Raw genomic sequence first — 25,355 nt, 5'->3', positions numbered from 1 at the left:
CCACTCAGCTTTGGCCCAGCTGTCCTTCTGTCATGGGGGAGAGGGAGGCAATTTGAGTGGGTGTTGCAGCAACCCCAGGGGTCGCAGCACCCGTACCGGGGAGCTGGATGGACCCAGGCCCGCAGGATGGCAAAAAATGGAAAAAAACAAAAGACGACAAAATTGCCTAAGAACAAACCAAAGAATTTCAGGGGGCTCTAGTTATTGGCCATCTACTACTTACATAAGTTTCTATAACCAAATCACTTTTGTCCAGGTACCCAATTCTGCAGAGCCCCTCTGGCCCATGATTCAGCCTTCTCAGGAGATGTCTAGCTTTCAGTACCTTTTTTTTTTTTTTTTTTTTTAAAAAACACTGCTGAGCTAAGAGGTTTCCCTGAGGAAAGTTTTGTTTGTGGTCTCTCCTTGCTTATAATAATGGCTGCTGAAATGTTGTCTCTGTCTATCACGATGACTACTCACCTAATTTCACTCAGTGTCCTTAGTTAGAGGTGGTAAAGAGTCTGATTTCCTTCCATACCTAAGGTGTAAAAGTAGATGTAATCTAGGTGAAGAGGAGGAAGGCAAAGCAGAGCTAACCTCCATGTTTTGTTGTGTCTTGATTGAATTCAGCAGGAGTTCAATCACTGCAAAAACAAAGGCAGGCAGAACTGCTGATAGTTTTGGCAGGTGATGGAAGTATAATAATAGAGCACAAAACTGCTTTTTGTGGGTTACCTTAAGTAATGGAATGGCAACGAGGATTTCCTTTTAGACTGGAATTGTGGAGTGTCAGCAAACTAAAGAGAAACCTGCACTTTTATTAATATGTTTATTTAATTTGTTTTTCCCAAAATGAAGCTAGACTCCTTGTAGGTGAACTAAGTGGTAATTCATTAGCTTTAACACTAGTTTCTGGATCAAAGAAGGTAACAGGTTCATCTAGCATGTAGTAAAAAATAACCTTATTTAGCACTTTTTGTCGCTAGATTTCTGAATAGTTTTGCAAAACACCTCTCCAGCTAGCTCCTTTTCCACTTGGTACCAATTTTTGTCCAAACCCAGACCCAGAGGTGCAAGGGAAAAGAGGGAGTTTAGCTGCTTGTGCCCTGTATAATTTTCCACACAGCATTAGTGGCTCAGATCCTAGAAAACATGCAGTAAACCAGACAGATATCCCGTTGCATTTCTAAATATTCAACACACAGCTCTGAACAACAGGTATCTCCAATGACAAACCAAATTCTATCCTAGTGACAAAACATGGATTTGAATCCCATATCTTTAAGGAACGAATTGAATGATTTAAAAATGTGCTCAGATACGGACCTCTTTCTTTTCACAAAGAAAGAGTTAAACACTTTCTTTTATTCCCCGAAGGCTGCCTGGTCCCACTCAGAGGTGCCATGTTTTATTTAAAACATACTCTCTCTCAGTAACCACTTGTTCTAATTGGCAAGGCAAGGCTGGGTCCCCAAAGCGCACAGCTCGTTACATTCAGTTTGGATTACAAAAAACACGATGAAACAAACTGCATCGAAATGTACAAATTAACGGCTCAGGAGTGCACGACACGGACGTGGAATTAGATTGTAATATGGAACAAACACCACAGGGAGGCTAGGGAACAAATCACCAGTGTCTCTATAAGCTACACAAGGTTTCCAAATGAGCAAATACACAAAACAGAGCACAGGCTTTTCCATAACTCACCCAAATTGCTAAATATGAATAGCAAAGATTCCTTCCCCCCACCTTATGCACACATGTAAAAGAGAATGGAGTTACAAACAAGAAGGCTTAATGAATTAAACCTGCGGGTCGCACTGTCTAAATATGTAACTCGTCTTTGCTTTCATGCTGACAATGTGCAAACATCAATGCAATTAAGTCACACTTCTAAACATTTTTTAAATCACCTGAGAACCAGAACACAAGGGACTAAATTAGAGTTGGTGTTTCAGCAGGCAGCATGGAGAGGATAATGAGCTAGAAGTTAGATGAACAATATATTTATGAAATAGGAGGAAATGGACTCTTCACTACAAACAACAAAATGTACAAGACAAAATAAAAGAACAGCTCTTTGTACAAAAATTAAACAAAAACAAAAGGCAAAAAGGGTGCTCCGCTCTGCAGTCAAAGTTAGTGGAATTAGCCAGCCCTTGAGATAACAATAGGCATGGAAAATACCAAGCAATAAAATTATTCAGGTACAAAAACGTATTAAAAATTAAAAACAGACATTGCAGTCTTTTCAGGCAGCCAGCACCTAGCAGAGGTCACACTTCTAGTTAACTGTAAAGTGCAATTTGTAATGGTTTACATTAATGAGCCTCAAACTACCAGGCTGTCAAAGTCGCAACACCTAAAAATCATTCCAATCATCTTTTGTGATCTTAGTTCCACGTCTCCTTAAATAGGAATTATGAAAACATTGAAGCAATACTGGATCTCAAGTGTAATGGAACTCATCATGGCCTCTTAAACTGGTAGCTTTGTTGTTCCCCTAACAAAAGGGCTCACATACCTCGCATGACAGCATTAACATATCTAGATTCCTGTCACAAAGAGGTTTAATATCTTCATGAGAAGACATTAACCCCATTCAGTACAGGCTAAATCTACTGGCCAGTAGGAAACTCTCTTTAGTGCATTGAAGGCTTACCCATCAATTGCTACAAAATTTAGACGTTCCCATTGTAAGAGTGCTGTATTTCTAGCCTTTATGTTTGTGAAGAGACACTTTTTAATGTGACTAGATGAAATGCCATCTTCCTGATGCTGGGGACATCCAGATAGGAAGATATGAATTGTCCTGGGCCCATGCACAGCTTGAGTGCCAGGCTTCATAAAGAATCCTCCTTCCTCCCACCAATTATAGTGCAGCAGTAGATCCACTCTGTGGCCATGGCCTCCCACAATGTTTATACACCCCTTACTACTTTGTTTGGGGAAGAAAGGGGTGGCATGAGGGAGAGGGGAGAAAGGAGAGAGAAGATAACTTGCAGATCAGCCCAGTGGCTGAGCCACCAGCCAGGCTCCCAAAATCTTTGTTGCATATTTGTATACAGGGAGCCCTCATTAAGCAGGGCTCTTGGCATGCAGGGAGTACACAACCCCTAAATGGGATCCCCAATTCCCACCTCACACCAGTACTACACTAATTCTGCTACCAGGGTGTAGAACCCCGTAGTAATATTTCTGCGTCATGGCTATAGAGAAGACGGCAGGACCCACCTTTGAAAGAGATGTAAATTATATTCACCTCATTGAGTAACCCAAAATATTATATTCACCCCTCAAAAACTGCTGTATAGTACCCTTCTGCCCATCCTATACCCTGCACATATTGATTTCTAGCTACATGTAGGGGGAAATCTTCTACAGCATAATTTGTCACAGGTTGCCTCATCAACCAGAGCTAAATTAAATTAGGAATGCAACTATACTTGGATGAACTGGTTTCCTACACATAAGTATTTCTCCTCCAAAACATTAGGACTTTATCTTTTGTCTTGTTTGCTTATGATTCACTAATCAAGTCGCATTTAGAAGAGTAGTAAATGCTTCCCACATGACTACAAATATTAGCCCATTTTAATGAACCAGGCAATGCTATCACCTGGGTCGTCACACTTTGCAGAGGCTTCAGTCTTGCTAATGGCGCAAAATGATAAGGGCCAGCTAGCAAGGTAAAAGGAATTGAGGGTAGACAATGCAAATTAAGAGTGTCAATAAACCAAATCCCAATCAAATCCTTTATTTAGCTTCCATTTAATTCTTTTTCACAATCATGATTCTCCTCCTTAGTAAGGTTTGATATACGCTTGGATTCTCTGAGTGTTTACAAGTTCTGTGGCATTCTTCTCTCTCTTCCCATTAAAAATACAAACCTTTAACCTGCAACTGGGGAGGGCTGTATAGAAGACCAAATGAAGATATGCTGAATGCTAAATAAATATCTATGATGCTTCAGGACCCTGTAGATGGGTATTTCCAGGCTACCTAAGCTAGAGTTACCATGGTGAGCGGTGTGATTGGCTACACAATTTTCAAAAGAATGCTTATCAGTTTGAATGTGTAATACAAAATGGACTGGAACACAAAAATACTGCCAGTCTCCCAAATGCTAGTCAAGTGAATTTGCTTTAACAGTAAACATTCTGTATGCTAGAAACACTAAGACAGACATGAATACAATGGGAACCCACCACTATCAAAGATCCAGTCTAATGGAGCAATACAAAAGGAGATGCCAGCTTATATTAGAGACTAACACAGACACCATACTGCAGCCCTCCTAAAAAAAGGTGTCTGCGTACAGACACAATGCTGCTTTTACGCTGTAGATATTTCTTGCTGCTCTTTCAACATCAGAGCACTAAAACATGATGCTGCACATCAGTAGAGAGGGTAAGCACCTAGTCAACGCAAACACACTGGATTTTTTGATATTTCATTTAGAAACAGAAGTTTCCTTCAGGGGCAAAGGGAGGAACAAAGTACATAAATGGTTTGCCATTTATTGTGCAATACTATATAGCACAGATTACAGGATATGAAACAGCAGTCTGAAAATGCTTGTATTTTTGTTGGAATTGTTTCCCACACAGCAAGCCAAAAGACTGATAGAAGATCTGCTCTGCAGTTTACTGACTCCAAAAAGCGACTTGGAAATGCACCCCCAAAGAGTGTTTGTCAGGTCATCCCTGTGGTCGCTTTACATTGCCATGAAGGAACCCAACCTTGATTCCAGTCTCTTGCAGCCTAGAACAAGCAGGGTGGAGCTACCATTGTAAATCCAGGAAAATCATTCAGGGAGACAGATGAAAGGATAATTTCTGGTTTTACTGAAGAGTAATTCTTCCTGTCATTTAATGAGTTTCTAAACAAGTCATGTCTAGTTCTTAAAAATCTACTACAGCAGTGGGCCTCCTCAATGGGAGTGGCAGGGTTAAAAGTGTATAGAAATTAATTTAATAATTCTGCACAATCTGGGATGCAGAAGAATTCTGGGGAATAAAGATTTGCCACTGAAATGGCTTTTATAGTTTTCTAGATCTACATTAAAAGATGAAAACCAAGGCAGAACATTGGTATGTTGTATATATGAACCCACCTTAGAGAAAGCAGTGCCATTTTTTTATCCCTCTTTCCTTGTTATATGCGTCCCTCAAATTGAAGGGAAAATAAAAATCAATATTGTGTTCAAGTAACAAAACTTTATAGTCTGACATATAGCCACTGCATACGTATTGATACATATTGCCAGTTTGGTGGTCAGCAATAATGATTTTGGACTAGATGACCTCCTGAGGTCCCTTCCAACCCTGATATTCTATGATTTCTACTCTATTGTAGATTTTGGTCATAATTAAACAGGATTTTATTTGTCAAGATGGTAGCACAAGAACACACGCACACACTATTTCAAGCAACAAGTGACAGTGAACCAGCAATCAAGACATTCAGTCTTTTCTGACAATTTTAGAGAACTCACCACATGTACATAATATGTTGCATGCACAGCTCAGAGAAAGAAGTATATTCTTGAATCGAATTATGCTGATATAGTGGTTCAGGTAAATGTGGAAATCTTGTAGCATGGTTTAAATCAGAAGTTAGAGATGGAAGATAGCTTGGGTCTAGTTCCCTCATACATACCCTCAATTATAGCCTCACTGAGAAGCACTATGAAGCCCCTCAAGAGTTTTGTTAGAAATATTTTATCCCGCTGATGTTCTTAAATTATTCTGTTCTACTTCCAGAGGTCTCCGTGCATCTCCCCACCATACAATCTTGTACTATGGCACTTACCTTTAGTTTCATGTATTAGCCTTTGGGCAAGCTGCAACCATTGCCTGCATTCCTTTTCCTTTCCTGTCTGCTCCATAACAACTACCTTCCACTAGTCTGAGAGCAAATGGACTAAAGGTGAAACATATTTATATAATGATTTAAGGAAAGAGTACACATAAATATTTGGTGTTAGTGAGAGGTCTATTTGTTTTGCACTGGTGCCCAGAGTCTCAGGATTTAGACTTTATTATGCCAGGTGCTATACAAATATATAGGAAAACAGTCCCTGCCTGAAAGACCCTACAATTTAAGAGTGGGTTTGCATAAACAATCAGCATCGGCCTAACCCTGCTCCCACTGAAGTCTTCAGTAAGAGTCCCACAGACTTCAGTGGAAGCAGAGTTAGGCCAATGCTAGATGCTTTTGAAAATCCCACAGTCTCTACTAATTCAGGCACTGAGCACAAACAGTTTGCCAAATTGACAGGACAGGTTGTAGTAATGGTATAGAATGTGGTGTCGATGAAGTACCTAGTCTACCTATCCATTTGCATTTTCTCACTTAGCATTCTACATTCCAATTTGAAAAAGTATGACAATATAGCATTTCATAAGAACATAAGAATGGCCATACTGGGTCAGACCAAAGGTCCATCCAGCCCAGTATCCTGTCTACTGACAGTGGCCAATGCCAGGTACCCCAGAGGGAGTGAACCTAACAGATAATGATCAAGTGATCTCTCTCCTGCCATCCATCTCCACCCTCTGACAAACAGAGGCTAGGGACACCATTCCTCACCCATCCTGGCTAATAGCCATTAATGGACTTAACCGCCATGAATTTATTCAGTTCTCTTTTAAACCCTGTTATAGTCCTAGCCTTCACAACCTCCTCAGGCAAGGAGTTCCACAGGTTAACTGTGCGCTGAGTGAAGAAGAACTTCCTTTTATTTGTGTTAAACCTGCTGCCCATTAATTTCATTTGGTGGCCCCTAGTTCTTATATTATGGGAACAAGTAAATAACTTTTCCTTATTCACTTTCTCCACACCAATCATGATTTTATATACCTCTACCATATCCCCCCTTAGTCTCCTCTTTTCCAAACTGAAAAGTCCTAGCTTCTTTAATATCTTCTCATATGGGACCCGTTCCAAACCCCTAATCATTTTAGTTGCCCTTTTCTGAAACTGTTCTAATGCCAATATATCTTTTTTGAGATTAGGGGACCACATCTGTACGCAGTATTCAGGATGTGGGCGTACCATGGATTTATATAAGGGCAATAAGATATTCTCTTATCCTCTATCCCTTTTTTAACGTTTCCTAACATCCCATTTGCTTTTTTGACTGCTGCTGCACACTGCGTGGACGTCTTCAGAGAACTCTCCACGATGACTCCAAGATCTTTCTCCTGATTAGTTGTAGCTAAATTAGCCCCCATCAGATTGTATGTATAGTTGGGGGTATCTTTTCCAATGTGCATTACTTTACATTTATCCGCATTCAATTTCATTTGCCATTTTGTGCCCAATCACTTAGTTTTGTGAGATCTTTTTTAAGTTCTTCACAGTCTGCTTTGGTCTTAACTATCTTGAGCAGATTAGTATCATCTGCAAACTTTGCCACCTCACTGTTTCCCCTTTCTCCAGATCATTTATGAATAAGTTAAATAGTACTGGTCCTAGGACTGACCCTTGGGGAACACCACTAGTGACCCCTCCCATTCTGAAAATTTACCATTTATTCCTACCTTTTGTTCCCTGTCTTTTAACCTGTTCTCAGTCCATGGAAAAGATCTTCCCTCTTATCCCATGACAACTTAATTTACGTAAGAACCTTTGGTGAGGGACCTAGTCAAAAGCTTTCTGGAAATCTAAGTACACTATGTCCATTGGATCCCCCTTGTCCACATATTTGTTGACCCCCCTCAAAGAACTCTAATAGATTAGTAAGACACGATCTCCCTTTACAGAAACCATGTTGACTTTTGCGCAACAATTTGTGTTCTTCTAGGTGTCTGACAATTTTATTCTTTGCTATTGTTTCAGCTAATTTGCCCAGTATTAACGTTAGACTTACCAGTCTGTAACTGCCAGGATCACCTCTAGAGCCCTTCTTAAATATTGGCGTTACATTAGCTATCTTCCAGTCATTGGGTACAGTAGCTGATTTAAAGGACAGGTTACAAACCGTAGTTAATAGTTCCGCAATTTCACATTTGAGTTCTTTCAGAACTCTTGGGTGAATGCCATCTGGTCCCGGTGACTTGTTACTGTTAAGTTTCTCAATTAATTCCAAAACCTCCTTTAGTTTCTAGTTTGGATATGTGAGATGTCTAAAGTTATTATAGGTTAGCAATCTACAGTTAATTCATCTGTGACAATTCAACATCAAGGTTTCACCCTACAGTACCTCTACTGGAGACAGTGGGGTATAGATAGCTTTTAGGCACCATTACAAAATGAAGACCAGCACACTATAAAGTACTTTGCTGACCCAGGATTAATGTTAAGAGTCTCTGTTGAAAGCATTTTAACATTTCAGGATCTGTGATTTTTACTAATTCTTAACTAAGACAGGTTTGATTTTTCTCAAAAAAAATTTCTTGTTAATTTCCAACTCTTCTCTCCAGAGTTTCATAAACCTTTTTGTGCAAGTTAAGAACTAAGAATTATACCAGAAATGCTAGATCTGTGGTCATGTTGAATAGTCCTGTGAACTTTCAAGCCTTTCGAGGTTAGTACTTCAATTTCTACCAGAAAGGGTTTATATTCACACTTGTCTATAAAGTGCCTAGCATACTGCTCAGAAATTCCTGGCTCCTAGCCCATGATCATGCTACTTTTCCTTTTTGACCGACCACAGGTTAAACAAACAAGTTGCCAGATCACCCCATATGTTCATCCCCATAGTCATTTAGCCGTTGTTAGTATTTGGCCAAACAAGAATTAAAGAACAGCTCCTGGGCATTGCCCTTTGCTCTGACCAGATCTGTGCCAATTTAATCCCATTTCTTATCACAACTGAAGACTAATTATGTAATACCCATGAATGTTTCAGGGAAAGAAAGATCATATCAGATCATGATTATATATTCAGGAACTTGTATATAATTTGGCAAGATTGAAATTATGGCAAAAAAGGTAAAGGAAGGCAGGAAGACACTGTTTCTGTAATTTATACTGCAATGCAAACCCAGCAATTATGTTTTGTTTCCTCAGTAGCCTGTTGCCCTCCTCACCTGATATATTTAAAATTCTACCTTCTACCAGAGTGGAATTTTTTTTCCCCTCAGAGAAAGGGGACAGAAGAGACCCGCCCTCCATTTTTTGTTTTAATTCAGTTACTTAACCGCCTAGTTACTAACCTTTTTCATTGTGTGGATTTCTTTTTTCTAAAATGAAAGAGAAAGGAAACAAGGGTCAAGATAAGTAATAACACTCACAAATTCTCCCCCTCATGCAAAACTGCTACAACACATTAGTTTATAGCTTGCCACCTTATCACAAAAATGTAAGAGGAAGAATCCTTGGCATTTTTGGGAGGTCTAAATTATGGTTTTTGATTTTGATGGTTTTCTTGATAACTATTGTGGTTCAATTTACAGGAGCAGAGTACAAGTCTTTGCCTTCCTATTTTAATGGTCTGGCTGAAATCCAACAACATTACATTAAAAAAATCCACAGAAAATTAGTCACTCGCTTTAAAAAAAAAAAAAAGAAGAGGGAAAGTATTAGAGGAAAGTGTGCTAGTTATCACCTGTTAATGAAAACTAGAAGACTCCTGCCATATGAAGATTACCAACAAGACATAATTGGGACCTAAGACAGCAAAAGCAAGTTTGGCACTCCTAGAATATCAGTTCTCTCCCTGTCAGTAATAACTAGTGGCAATCTGATCACTGATCCCAGACTGTCAAGGTCTAATGGATTCTGTAGCTTTAAATTCACATAATACAGTGTATTTTAGAAAAGAGACTAAAATGGCTCTAAGGGATCCTTGACATTTTAAAGTTTTTACATATAGGTTTGAACAATATCACTCGCAGTGTGAGTAAGCCTTTGCATATGCAGGGTACTTATTCGGAGGGGAAGGGCTTTTCAAACAAGACTTGCAGAACAGGAAGAAAATACATCTTAAACTTGTTTTCTTCTGAAGAAAAATCAATACAAATCAAAGTTTAAAGAAGCTCCACTCCATGTTGAGCTGCTGTTTGTACAGCCTGGATTATTCGGTTAACTCCAAGATATGCAAAATTGTCAGTTTATAGCTAACTACTAAATATACAGGTTGTTTGCAGAGTTGCTGCAGCTGTGTTGGTCCCAGGATACGAGAGAGACAAGGTAGGTGAGGCAATATCTTTTATTGGATCAACTTTTATTGGTGGCAGGTACAAGCTTTTGAGCTATACAGAGTTCTTCTGCAGGACTGGGGAAGGAAGCAGAGTATCACTTCCCCAGATCTGAGGAACAGCTCTTTGTAGCTCAAAAGCTCACTTCTCCACCAAGAGAAGTCGGACCAATAAAAGATATTACCTCACCTCCCTTTCCTCTCAAATATAAAAGCGTATATTTGATACTTAAACATACTTGTATGTCTAATACTTACTTGGAATCTGAAATCTGCATGTTTTTCAGTACTCATGTACATCGAAGTTTGTGGTACTTTATTCCTTTATGAAATTAGTATGGTGAACTTGTATATTATCTATGATCCACCAAGCAAGGGTCTTCCTAGACTTTAAAGAGAAATTCTAAAAGGAATCTGGCGGGTAGTTTATGCACTCTTAGCTCAAATTTATAAAAACAAACCAACAAACATGGATTTATGCATTTAAAATGAATAACCTAAAAAACTTCTAATGGGTCATTACATTTTAGTTTTAGGGCTCAGCCAAGAATCTAAACCATAATAAGGTTGAGTTTTTTTGCCTCAGCTTTTAATATTTACTTCTAGCCCTTGAAGGAGATTCTTTTAAGACATGGAACGATGGAAGAGCTTTAATTATGGTAAAGTGGCATTAGTATAATGAATGGCAATGGAATGATTTCAAAATCGAAAAAGTTAATGCAAGAGGGTGCAAGCTACAAGAGACTGACAAAAGGTTGATAACAGTTCGCAGCATTCCCCAAGTTTGCAACAGGAAAATACGATGCAGAGCTTAGGGTTGAGCCTGTTGGTCAACAACCAATGATTTAATGTACAAGTTGGATATTAAATACACATGGGCCGCAGGACTGATTTCCATAGCTGCCACTCTTCCTTGTATAGTTTCATCTATGCAAGAGTTTGGTGTTTAGTAGGAGAGTAAAAATGTGACCGACTGAATTCAAAATGCCAAACCTGACTGATATATTTGGAAAGCTATGTGAAATTTACACGAGTTGCACTAAGACTGGAGCTCTACAGTTCAAGGGCATCCCAGACTTCTGTTATCTTCACTGGGTGAAGGCTTGATGGGCATGTTTATACTAGAGGCTCTTGCTTTAAATATTGGGGATTGTTTCAACAAACCTGAGCAAATAAAATGAAGAACCAAAGTGAGGAGAATCTGATTTCACACACACTGAAAAAACTGAACCCCATGCATAAACCCCAAAAGAGATGGCAACAATGTGATTTAGACAGTTGAAGAAAAACACAAAACCTTTTAGTGCACTTACCAGCAAAGCATTTGGAACAGAGATTCATAGTCTTGCTGGACCTAGGGCAAGGGGAAAAAAAAAAAAAAAAAAAAAAGAGTAGAGCTAAAAATTCATTATTATAATTCTAAGCAATACATCAGGAGTTTTCAGAAGGAAAACAACGGTAGGAGGGGACAAAAATTTAAATGGCTAGGCACCTATACAAGTCATCAGTGGCAAAGGGCTGGCAGAACTGAAGGCGGGGCAGAGGGTGGGAAAGAATCTCATTTGACAATCTTTCTTCAACTTGGGAAACAGCTTTCAAAGCATGGCTTCCAAACATTTATCCTAGCATTCATAAATAACCTGTAGGATAACAGGTATCATAGACATGAAAAGCTGAATTATTCCACTTGAATGTGACAGCTCCCTGCAGCAGCAACAGGTTTTCAGGACTGGCAATCTCTCATTGTAACATTTCAGGAAATATGTTGACATGTTTTCTTCTACACAAACTACGCAGGATTTGATTTGTCCAATATTCCTGATTTGGTTCAGACCAAACGCCATAAAAGGCACATTTTGGGGTTACATGAGAAAGCACTTTAACACCATTCTGAGCAGGGTTGAAGTACATGCTGGTAAGCAAGGTTATAGCAAAACTGCCCATGCTAGACCAGTTCCGAAAATAGAGGAACTCACTTTTCATGGGCTGTCTACCTGGAAAGTCTCACTAGCACTAAATTATCTATGTTTCTAAAGGTAAAGACAGATGTGGGAACAAAAACAATGGAGCCTACCAAAATAATTACATTTCTAGTTTAAAATCAAACAAAGCTGGAATTTTGAAAAAGAACCCATAACTTGCATAGTTTATGTATGTTATAAAAATCTAGGCACTCAATGGAGACCACTGTAGTGTCAAATGGCAAGTATTTCTATAAGTGTCTTTTCAGACCAATTACTTCTCAGATTAAGTATTTTCCTGATGAAATTATAGAAACATTCTAAGTGTTTTGCAAATAGGGCATTTTAAACTATTTTCCTCTAACATAGAGAAAATCCAGATATGATTACTCATATCTTTGTGCCAGGCATTTCAGGACATTAAGATGCTTTTGACTTTCTGCAAAGGTGAAAGTTGGTTTATAATTGACTAAAAATCCCAATAGAATACAGGTTACTGCAGGTATGAGTCAAACATACTTGTCAGCTATAGCAGGAGATGCACAGACACACACACTAATTTTAAATATGAGTGGTATGTGCGAAGGAGAAACATTAAATCCTAGGGGCGGAAAAAAAGCAGAGCCGCTCTATCCAACCATACAAATACATCATCTGGTTGATATAGACCCAGATATTGAATATGTGCATTGACATTCTACACAGATTATCTACCTTCAGAAAAACTGCAATTAAAAACAGCAGGTGAGCCCACACCTACAGCATTAGCATACTGAAGTCCCGTACTCACTGATTGTGAGTTATACATTCTAGACTGATTCAATATGCCAGGCAGGAGCGTCTCTGCAAAACCACCAAACCCCAAATGGCAGTCAAGAGAAAACAAGGCAGAGTAGGGGTGGTTCATACTGATCACTTCAGAGCTGGCAATGAGAAAGAAGGCTTTCAGAGGCATAACCAACCTGCCTCACCTGCTAATTATCAATCCAAAGTCTACTCTTCATAGGATTTTTTTTTTTTTTTTTTTAAGAAAAAGCATGGAGAGGGAAGGAAATATATTGCTATGTTAACGAAAAAAAAGGACACACTTTCACAGCACCGGAGCTGGATGTTCTGAACAAGTGGTGCTATGAAACAGTCCCCACATATTCCTCTTACTGGCTGAATAACTTCAGGTCACTGTACAGAATCTTTCAGTTTCTCGTTCACATAAGAAGGAAAGATCACAGTGGTCAAACCACACTGAAGAAAGGAGATGTGCTACTACATATTTGGCACATCCTTTTTTTTAACCCCACAATAAAATAAAAGAATAGAGAACAAGTTGAGCAGGTTGTACATTCTGGATCCAGTCTCTATTACTAAATTTCAGTTCAGTGCTATGCAGCAAGGCAACTGAAAAAACAAAGCAGAAAGAACCAGAATCAGCAGGATAGCGAAGAGATTTAGAATCAAAGCAACACTCTAGAAATTGAAGTTGCATTCAGCCAGAAGATCAGAGGAATGAAACTGCCAATGCAAGAAATAAAAGATAAAGCAAAATTCTAAAAAGGCCTGTTTATTTTGGATACATTAACACAAGCTGATGAGAAACTTAACAATTTTCTTACAAAGCTGTAACCTGCATAGTACTCACTGCAAAAACAGATCATCCTACCAAAATCCACCAGACTCTGATTCCAGTCAATCCATCATTTTTCTTTAAAATAACATGGAAGATCTTCGGATGGGGGGCAATACTGTTTAAAACCCAATTCAACAAAGCACTTAAGTTCCACTGAATTCACACTTAGGCCTGATCTACACTAAAAAGCTAGGTCGACCCAACTCCATTGCTCCGGAGTGTGAAAAATCCGCACCCCCAAGCAACATAGTTAAGCTGACCTAACCCCAAGTGTAGACAGTGCTACGTTGACAGAAGAATTCTTCTGCTGACCTAGCTACTGCCTCTCAGGGAGGTGGATAACCTAGGCCGACAGGAGAATCCCTCCTAGGGCGGCCCTGGTGCCTGGTTTTCGATCAGCAAGTCTGGTCGAAAAGGAGACCTGACAGTATCCGGTCAGATCTACTGACATGACACCCAAAGTCTGGTTACTGTGGGCGGGGGAGGCCGGGCGGTGCTAGGTCATCACCCACGCCAGCCCCTACCTCAGCTGGAGCAACATCCTACCTGTGTCGGGAGGCTGCAACTCCCAGCCCCAGCCCTGCAGGGAAGTCCCTCCTGACCTGGGCGAGGGTGGGGAGGGTGGAAGGGGAAAAGCAGCAAGCGACAAGGAGGTGGGGGGGAAGACGAGTGGATGTGGGCAGGGCCTCAGGGGGACGAGACAGGTTAGGGGAGGTTCTGGCACTCCTGCTGGAGTGTCCAGCTTTTAATTACTACCAAGATGGCAACCCTAATCCATCCCAATGATGTAGGTAGTGTCTAAACTGTAGCATTTAAGTGTAGACAAGCCTTTCGTCACAAAAGGTCACTTCAGAATTCAGTGTACTTAAGTATGTTGTTAATGCTTTGCTGAATCTGGTCTTAACTAGGGAAATGGACACCACTACCAGCCTGTGGATAACAGTGGCAAATGGGGAAGGGATGGGAGGGCGGGCATTTATAACACGGGGCCAATCCTGTTGCTCCTGAAGTCAACGGAAGTCTAGCTACCCACTCCACTGGAAGCAGGACCGAGCTCACAACAAAACAACTAAATAGAAAGCAGTGCTTTCTTTTGGTTAGAGCACAGGAGTGGAAGTCAGAAGAACAGAGTAATCTTGAGTTAGACAACAATTCAACTAAGGCCACAGCATAGATGTCACAGAATCAATATTTTGAAAGCAAAATACATAGCTGTGGTTTTTTTTAAATTTCAGTGGTGTGTAACAAAAAACCTCTAGTATAATGACAGGTTTCAGAGTAACAGCCGTGTTAGTCTGTATTCGCAAAAAGAAAAGGAGTACTTGTGGCACCTTAGAGACTAACCAGTTTATTTGAGCATGAGCTTTCGTGAGCTACAGCTCACTGCTCACGAAAGCTCATGCTCAAATAAACTGGTTAGTCTCTAAGGTGCCACAAGTACTCCTTTTCTTTTTGAAAAAACCTCTACTAAATGCTACACATTGGTATACCTGGATACCCCAGTACTAAACATGTATATGTATACCAGTTACACATAGTTATACCCACTTCCAGCAAGATCAGGTATGTAATGCCACAGAAGTCTCATACTGTTTCTATGCAGTGCAATATGAAGTTATGATTTTTAACAAAGTAAAACTGACTAAAGGTTTCCATTGTATATTTCACTGTAAATTATTAATAGCTAACCCATCTCCCCAAAACACTGGAAGATAAGGCTGAAACTGAAAAATTCTTAATATATCTCCAGAAAAAGCAAGCCACTACTGTTGTTCATAAAGTTCAGCTGAATTATTTTTGTAAAGGTGAGGTAGGTACCATGGTTCTAGAACTCCAAGTCAATACAGAAATGGGGAATCTCATGCAGGATGGATTAAAAAAAATCAAGGATTTCTTAAATTTTATTTAAATTATACTATGGTTTTTCTTTTTACAAATAAACCTGTTTAAAATTAAATCTGAATTGAGTACAAAATATGTTAAGGACTAAGCTTATTATAATCTCTTAAAACATTTAAATAAAAAAAAAAAAAGTTGAATCCATAAGCCTCTATCAGAAACTTTGAGTTAAAGACTGCTTATATATATAAAGAATGGGGGGGGGGAGGGGAGAGAGAACCTGAGGGCAGGTTTACACTACAGCGGGGATAGACAGTCTGAGATCGATCCACTGGTGGTCGATTTAGCGGGTCTAGTAAAGACCTGCCAAATTGACTGTAGATCGCTCTCCAGTTGACTCCTATACTCTACCCTCAATGATAAGAGTAAGATAAGTCAACTGGAGATTTTCTCCCGTCAACCCGCAGAGGTGTAGACCCTGCGGTAACTTGACCTAAGGTATGTTGACTCCAGGTACGTGAATAACATAGCTGGAGTTGCGTAGCGTAGGTCGACTTACTGAGGTAGCATAGACATAGCCTGACTTTTGAAGTCAAGCTTTATAAATATGGCACAATAGGTCATGTACATTAGAGGACTGATCCTGTAGGGGAATCTGGGACTGTGCGTTTAATTGCTGGTAGGTTTCTAACCTCACATTTGCATCACAAAAGTCAATCTCACACTTAGTGATAGTTAATGGAGAATTGCATACTTGTGTCCGTTAAACAATGGATTTCTATAGACAAATTATTTACAAGGGTAGGTTGTAAATTAAGTTAGTATTCAGATATCCACAAATATGAATAAATCAAATCAAACTAATGGTATTGGCTTAAAGAGACTATGAAGTTAAAGGGTTTCAGAGTAGCAGCCGTGTTAGTCTGTATTCGCAAAAAGAAAAGGAGTACCTGTGGCACGTTAGAGACTAACAAATTTATTTGAGTATAAGCTTTCGTGAGCTACAGCTCAAATAAAGCTTATGCTCAAATAAACTGGTTAGTCTCTAAGGTGCCACAAGTCATCCTTTTCTTTTTGTGAAGTTAAAACCAATTGGAAGGTACAGTGTCAGAAAAGAAACCATTTAACTGATGTAAAGTTACCCTGTGGATTCAGGAACTATAAAGTGAAACAAGCTACCCAGGTCAAGTGGCATGACATAGAAAATTAGAGGCAGAGGATACTTCAAGGCAGCTGGAAAATCCCCAAGGAGAGAGAATGATCAGATGTAACATTTCTATGGGCCTCACTGGCTAAAGGAAAGTTCAGGTAGTAGAGAACACAATATTCCTTTAAACAGATAGAGGAGAAAGTACCAGCAGCAACACAGGGACTTTGATAGAGGAAGAAATTTACAAGTCTGCCCTCAAGCAAAACTACAATTACAGTGATATTTACACACTCCTGGAGGGCTGGCAACCCCGTCTTTCACTTTCCCTGCTAATGCCTGCAAATTTCCCCAGTAGATGAAGAAGCCATTTTAAGGATTTAGAAGCACATATGTGAACACATGACGTCACACACACACTGCATTTTAAAATCTTAACTCACTAACCAACATTTATACTCCCCCCCCCCCATCAGATTTTTAAAAAAAGGAAAAAAGGCTTTTATAGGCTAAAGCCTCATAAACCAACCTCCAGCCTAAACTAGAGTTTTGTTGTTTTGTTGGGGGGTTTTTTATGGCCAAGGACCATAATGGAAAATGAAGGCTGTGCAGAGGGGAACTATAATTGTGAAAATTAACATACTTGAAATCTCAAATATATATTGGTATCACAGGTGCCAACTTTTGACGGCACCAGTGGGTGCTTGCACCCCTGCCCCAACTCCGCCCCTCCCTGCCCTTATTGGATCCCTTCCCAAATCCCTGCCCCGGCCCCGCCTCCTCCCCCAAGCGCGCCGCATTCCCCCTCCTCCCCCCTCCCGCCCAGGCTCGCGGAGCAACTGCTGGGATGAAGGGGGAGAAGCAGGACCCAGCAGGGCACTCAGGGGAGGAGGTGGAGCAGAGGCAGAAGTGAGCTGGTGTGGGGTGGAGAGCTGCCCCATGGGTACTCCAGCCCCAGAGCACCCACGGCGTCAGCACCTATGATTGGTATTATAACTTACTGGCAATCTGAATGACATACAGCAGTATGAAGAGTTCTTTAAATTCTGTTACCACTGATTGCACTTTTCTACTTACCCTTACTGAAACTGTATTAAGATCTGAGCTCATCCACTCCAACAACAACATTTCAAAGCAGTTTACTGGATTCTATTCACTATTCCACTAAGTATTCTATTTATTACTAGCAGTGTGGTTAAGCATTATCATAAAGTGTGGTACAACTCAAGGCACAAAACCCCACTCAGTACCTGCCAGTGTTTTTGCAATAAATTACAGACACAATATGTAATCCCACTTCTTTACACCAGCGAGCATGACTAAAATCCTAACTGCAAATCCTCAGCTAGATGTATTGTGCGTAAGTATAGTAACTTAAATCTAAAAGACTGAAGACAATCTAGAACTTCAAGAATATGTAAATGGTCAATTCTGAGCATTAGAAAGAAACTGAGGAGGGATATCCAGAAATCTATTTAATATCCAAACACCTTCCGTTTTTCCAATGAAATCTATTTTCTGAAAAGCAGTGTCAGTTGTAGCTCAGAGAAACTAATGGTTTTGCCATGAAATCATGTTTCACGGTGGACTGAAAATCTGTTTAAAAAATAAAGGGGTGGTGAAAGGAAGCTAAACACATACAGAAAAACTAATACCAGATTACTCCTCCCCACTGCTAATAAGCAATGTAAGAAACTCAGCTCCCCAAACCTTCTCTGTGCTAGAAAATTTCTTAACCTTTCTCCAGTAACAGCTGACCTAGTGCTACTACTGCAGGGGTGGGCAACTTTTTAGTCTGAGGGCTACATCTGGGTGGGGAAATTGTATGGCAGGCCATGAATGCTCACGAAATTAACAATTCAGAGATATTCAAATAAACTTTATTTAATGAAGATTCATTTTACTGGAAATAAACATAAAACCTTATTTACTGTTATAAATATATCATAACAATGTATTACAATAATTAAATCAAACTTACCCCCTTTCCATGCCCTCTCTCTCTAGTCTGGATTTGTCGGGCGTCAGCTTCCAGTCATTGGAACTCATTGAGATTCACCAGTGCCCTGCTGTCAGAAATCTCCTCCCACATGAAAACCACCACTGAGCACTCCCTGGCCAACTACTCTTTGTTTTATCCTCAACAATGGAAAATTAACACTACTAAAACATCAGAGTCACGTAAGCCAACAAACAGCAGGCACGTGGGCTTGCACATTCCAGGCTCTGATGGTGCGTGAGGCACGTTCAGGTTGTGCAGCTGGAGTAACATGAGTGCCCTCACGCCTGTCATGCAGGTCCTGAATACACAGGAGCCCCCAACCCTGCTCCCCGACAGAAGCGCTGGAGCAGAGAAAGCCCCCAACCCCACTCCCCAGCGGGAGTGCCAGGTGGGTGGATTGGAGCAATGGAGCTTGAGGGCCAGATTAAAAGGTCTGATGGGCTGGACGCAGCCCACGGGCCATAGTCTGCCCACCCCATACTACTTTGTAAGCACTTACACCACTGGCAGGACAGGACAGGTGCACCTCTCCATTCTTAAAAAGCATAAGAATTTTTCTATGCTCAATGCACTCCTTCAATGCCTGAGTAGAGTCAGATTTTCCTAAATACTGATTCAAATCTTCTATTTGAAGACAGGGTGCGTGTGTGTATTATAGTTAACTTGATATACATTTGAACACTAGATACGATTTCAGAACAGTTGGAAAATCCCAGAATCTGCATTTTTATTGGGACTAAGGGCTTGTCTATGCAGGCAGCAAAGCACACTAGAGGGGTGTGATTTGTAGAGCACACTAACAAGCTGTATTCCAACTGTCCCATGCAGACCTTGCTGGTGCACTTCAAAGTTCAAACAGTTCAGACTGTTTAATGTATAGTAGATATCTTTTAGAGCGTGCCAGGAGGATCTACGCAGGGCAGTTGGAGCGCAGCACGTTAGTGCTCTCTACAGATCATCCCACTAGTGTGCTTTGCTGTGCCGTGTACATAAGCCCTGATACATTCCTGCATGCCGTGTGAAGGGTTCCAAATGAGTAGTTCAAACTGTTGTCTGCTAAATTAAAAAGTGGAGTGAACTGCAACAGAAATTCCAAACTGAAACTGGTAACATTAATACAGTGGTAAGGTTAAGAAATGAAGCACACAAGTTCTTTTACAACTTAGAAGTTGCAATGAATTGGCAGTAAAAAAAACTCTGATCTGCTTCAACGACACTGTAATTGGAATGGTGATTAAATGCTTCCTGGGCCTTTTCCAGAATGGAAATTATACAGCAGGATCGCTACAACCTAAACATCTTAGCTCACTGAATGATACCCATCCAGCATGTCAGAGGTCATATGTCTGAGAAATACTTTAATAATTAATGAATGGCAAGACATGCAACAAAGACTATACACAAGCCTCCTTACTGCATATGTAATGGACATATTGTTTAATATATTCAGCAACCTGAGACAACCTGATGTATGTTAGAGCAATGCATTTGTACCACGGTAGCTAATAGTCTGTCAACATTTCCATTATACAGCAATTTTCAAAGGTTTATAATTCCGCTGAAGAATCTGCTGAGCTGAATCTTTGCAGAGAGTAAAAGCAATACTGTAACCCATGTTTGTATATGTTTATCCGAGTAGGCCAGTAGATTTAGTGTTAAAGAAAATTGATCTAACCCTGTATTTTAGTTTTTCTTTATATTGCTTTTCATCAGCGTCATCCACAGCACAGTAACACCTCACCTTGTATAGGGAGGAGGAGAATTAGATTTTGTTAATTAGACCCTTAATCAACCCCTTGGATACTCTGTATAAAATTGTATACAACTTTCTTAACAGAACCATTTAACTTTCCTTATAAAGTGAGAGTAAAATTTGGGAACAGTGTATTGAATAGTGAGGATGCCAATGGTAAAGGGTTTCAAATAAGCAGTTCAAACTGTTGTCTGCTAAATTAAAAAGTGGAGTGAACTGCAATAGAAATTCCAAACTGAAACCGATAACATTAATACAGTGGTAAGGTTAAGAAATGAAGCACACGTCAGGAAATAATATAGTTAATTATGAAAGCTCAAATTTAACTTTACCCTTGTGCTCATGCTTTAAAAACAGTCTACTGAAGAAGAGCTCTGTGAAAGCTGCCTTAATTTGGCCCCTTTGCATTATAATACAGTCTTTCAATAGGTATGCATTATAATACAGTCTTTCATTCAGCCCACAGCAGAAATGGTGTTCACCATAGGTACTGACTCTGTGGGTGCTCCACGGCTGGAGCACCCACAGAAAAAAAATGGTGGGTGCTTAGCACCCACCGGCAGCCCCCTTATCAGCATCTCCCCCTCTGCCCCACACCTCCCACCTGCCACAATCAGCTGTTCCATGACCTGCAGGAGGCACTGGGGGGGAGGGTAGAGGAGCAAGAGCTGGGCATGCTCAGGAGAGGGGGCTGAACAGGGTGGAAAGAGGCAGGGCGGGGGCAGAGTGGGGGCGGGAAGAGGCAGGGCAGGGGTGGGGCCTTGGGAAAGAAGTAGAGTAGGGGCAGGGCTTGGGGCAGAGCCAGGGGGACCATCCGCCAGCACATTAGAAACTCGGTACATGTTCACTGAACAATAAGTTATTCAAATCTGGTTTTATCCTCATTATTCAATGTATGGCCCCATGTCTGCACACCTTTCAAACCCTGCTCAGTTCCAGTGCTACAGAGGCCTCCAAAAGCCAGCAGCAGCAACTGCATGGAAAGTCCTGCTCAGCTCTCAGTTGGAGCATATTCAGTCACTGTGGGGAAGGTGCACACCGAGTCCAATCCAGTCCATGAAGGAGTTGTGGGGGGGATAGAGCATGCCCAGTGCAGACAACTTTGGGGGATTTAGCTGCTAATCTATAACAAGTTTCTACTGAGCACATGTGAATTGAGATTTTTCAAAGTCTTATAAATTACCCAAACGTGACTGTTTTTTTCATAGGGAAGTGTCACGGGTGACTGAGCCCTTTAAGAGGGAGCAAGGGTTCCAGTGCACCCATGACTGATTACCTGCCACCCAACTGGGCAGGGAAGGAACCTTGACCTTTAAGGGAAATGGATGCACTGAGGGTGAAGTAAGAGGAGAGCTGCTGAAAAGACTCAAGAAGAAAGGAGCTGGGGAAACTGCTGGAGGAGTGACCAGACAGTCTAGCAGACACAGGCCCAAGAAGTGGGTCTTTGCAACCTCCCAACCTCAAGGGAACAGATTGATTCCATAGAGCTTGGGAAGGGCTGATAACTGTACTAAGCAGAGAGGCTTGGAACCTGAGAGACCTCAAGTAAGAGGAGCTGAGCCCAGCTGGAGACTGGGGGTGAGTAGGAAGAGGCTTTACAATGGGTTTGTTTTAATAAACCAGCCCCCAGGAAAGGGGTTTGTTATTGGACATAAGCCTTGGTAACAAGGAGTCCAGTGGCACCTTAAAGACTAACAGATTTATTTGGGCATAATCTTTTGTGGGTAAAAAACCACTTCTTCAGATGCATGGAGTGAAAATTACAGATGCAGGCATTATTATACTGACAAATGAAGAGAAGGGAGTTACCTCTAAAGTGGAGAACCAGAACTTACCTACATGCCTCCAGCTTCCATCCAGGACACATCACACGATCCACTGTCTACAGCCAAGCCCTAAGATGCAACCGAATTTGCTCCAATCCCTCAGACAGAGACAAACACCTACAAGATCTTTATCAAGCATTCTTAAAACTACAATACCCACCTGGTGAAGTGAGGAAACAGACTGACAGAGCGAGATGGGTACCCAGAAATCACCTACTATAGGACAGGCCCAACAAGGAAAACTGAACACCACTGGCCATCACCTCAGCTAAAACCTCTCCAGCACATCATCAATGATCTACAACTTATCCTGGAAAATGATCCCTCGCTCTCACAAACCTTGGGAGGCAGGCCAATCCTTGCTTACAGACAGCCCCCAACCTGAAGCAAATACTCACCAGCAAATACACACCACACCACAGAAACACTAACCCAGGAACCAATCCCTGTAGCAAACCCCATTGCCTACTCTGTCCCCATATCTACTCTAGCAACACCATCAGAGGACCCAACCACATCAGCCACACCATCAGAAGCTCATTCACTTGCACGTCTACTAATGTGATATATGCCATCACGTGCCAGCAGTGCCCCTCTGCCATGTACACTGGCCAAACCGGACAGTCCCTACGTAGAATAAATGGACACAAATCGGATATCAGGAATGGTAACATACACAAGCCAGTAGGAGAACACTTCAATCTTCCTGGACATTCTGTAACAGATTTGAAAGTAGCTATACTTGAACAAAATAAACTTGAGAAACAGACTTCAAAGAGAAGCAGCAGAACTAAAATTCATTTGCAAATTTAACACCATTAATTTGGGCCTGAATAGGGACTGGGAGTGGCTGGCTTATTACAAAAGCAGCTTTGCCTCTCCTGGAATTGACACCTCCTCATCTATTATTGGGAGTGGACTACATCCACCCTGATCGAATTGGCCCTGTCAACACTGGTTCTTCACTTGTGAGGTAACTCCCTTCTCTTCCTGTGTCAGTATAATAATGCCTGCATCTGTAATTTTCACTCCATGTTTCTGAAGAAGTTGTTTTTTATCCACGAAAGCTTATGCCCAAATAAATCTGTTAGTCTTTAAGATGCCACTGGACTCCTTGTTGTTTTTGTGGATACAGGGTAACACGGCTACCCCCTGATACTTGAAGCTTTGGTAAATTATTCCTGGGAACATGTGAAGGGGAAATCAATGCAGGGGCCTACAGACCCACATCGAGCATAAAGGGGTGATGAGGAGGTAGCTGTCCCTTCATAAGAAGGTAAAAAAGGTCTCTCTCTGAAACAAAGGCCACCCCCAATTTCAAGTCCCTGCAAGCCATTGTGGTGATAAAGTTTCTCAAAGACATGGTTGTAAAAAGATGCAAAAATGTATTTTTCCCTAATCTTGTTCTTGGAAACATCAGCTGATGCCTTCCATAAAAAGAGTTCAGCCTTAAGGAGACACCTGGACTTGAAGATTTCAACTTTAACCGTTTAAATTTGGCCAAGTCATAAGCAACTGAAAACAGGGGAATATAATGGGAAGTGCTGAGGCAAGCTTAACTATAGGTGGCACCACAAGCACCGACTCGAGTAAGAAATTCTAGTTTCTATTAAACATGTGTAGAGCACCAGTCATATCGGGAAACCACAACCTTACAGTAAGTTATAGCACACACAGCATGCTTCCACGCCTCGTATGCATGTCTGAGGAAAGTGAGTTCAATCGTCTAAAGTTATGAATGTTTAAACTTGAATACCGCCTAAAGACTGAGATAGTGAATGCTCTAAATCACTAAGTTTTGAGTAGACCTAAAAAAGTCTGAGGTCTTGTCTGTACTGCAAGATAGCTCAAGTTATTACATTCTGGATTTGTCTATACAGCAACTAGGAGGGGGCGTCTCAGAGTGGTTAGACAGACACATGAGAGCTCTGCCTGAGCTAGTGCTCTAAAAAATAGCAGTCTGGCTGAGGCAGTATGGGCAGCATCTTGGGCTAGCCATCCAAGCACAATCCTAGTGGAGCCCATGCCACTGAGGCCACACTGTTATTTTTGGCATACTAGCTCAGGCACCGATGGCACGACTGCCTATATGTGCTGGGAAACACCCACCCAGTCGCTATGTAGACATACCTTCCAAATACTACGTTTGAGCTAGGCTAACTCAAGTGAGAGTGGTCACATTGCGGAAACACTTCACAGTGATTTAGCAACACAGGCCTTGTCTAGACTATAGGGGGAGATTGATCTAAATAATGTAGCAGAAGTCAAGATACTTAGATCTACTTACCGCAGGGTCCACACTACACAATGTCGACAGGAGATGCTCTCCTATAGACTCCCCTTGTGCTTCTTGTTCAGGTGGATTACAGGAGTCGACGGGGGAGAACGATCGGCGGTCAATTTAACCGCCGATGCATCCATCGCCGTTTGTCGAAACCCCCCCAGTAAGTGTAGACAAGCCCACAGAGTGAGTAGATTAACAGCTAATAAGTTGTGTTAACTTGAGCTGTAGCTGGATCCCCACTGCATCACTAGTTCAAGCATCAGCAGCATTCAAGCTTCAACTCATACACCCTGATGAGCCAGCCAGTTCAAGCTTAAAGTAACACTTAACTCAAGCTAAAGATTTATTTGTGTAAATGTGAGTTGGGCGAGAGGCTAACACTGCAGAGAAGGCAAACCCTAAGTGAGAGACTTAACTTGCAGACTTCAAACATTTACTTGTACAAAGTATTCGACCCATTTGCTTTCAACATTGCCTGCTTTGTAGAGAAGAGAAAAAGAAATCAAGCCTGAAAAATGTGGATACTATATACTTATATAAGAAAGCCTAATTGAAATTTGTCACTATGATACTATAATGTGGGACAATGTTAAATGTACAAACCCAGACAGGCAAATTTAAGGTTGACCTTTCATATTTAACTGTCTTTCATGATATGATTACTTGACTTCACTGCTTTGACATTGCATTCAAGAGGGTTTTTTTGCATGGTATATTCTTTGCATTTTTGAAGGAGAAAGGATTACCAATGAAGCTTGCAAATTCCATAATCGTGAACTATCTAATT

The 25,355-nt window shown here is 40.9% G+C and overlaps 1 protein-coding gene across 1 annotated transcript in view; it reads right to left on the bottom strand.

The window, feature by feature from the left end:
• Window positions 1–25,355, bottom strand: part of ZFAND3 (zinc finger AN1-type containing 3) — a 244,140-nt gene that overhangs the window by 172,614 nt on the left and 46,171 nt on the right. The window contains exons 2-3 of the mRNA XM_077813609.1: window positions 11,446–11,486; window positions 9,150–9,176 (exon numbers count right to left, since the gene is read on the bottom strand). Coding sequence (XP_077669735.1) covers window positions 9,150–9,176; window positions 11,446–11,486 — 68 coding nt within the window. The remainder of the gene's footprint in view (window positions 1–9,149; window positions 9,177–11,445; window positions 11,487–25,355) is intronic.

Source organism: Eretmochelys imbricata, chromosome 3 (assembly GCF_965152235.1).
Source record: "Eretmochelys imbricata isolate rEreImb1 chromosome 3, rEreImb1.hap1, whole genome shotgun sequence".
Taxonomy (NCBI): Eukaryota; Metazoa; Chordata; order Testudines; family Cheloniidae; genus Eretmochelys; species Eretmochelys imbricata.
The sequence above is the reverse complement of the archived record's forward strand: the minus strand, read 5'-3'. Positions and strand labels throughout refer to the sequence as shown.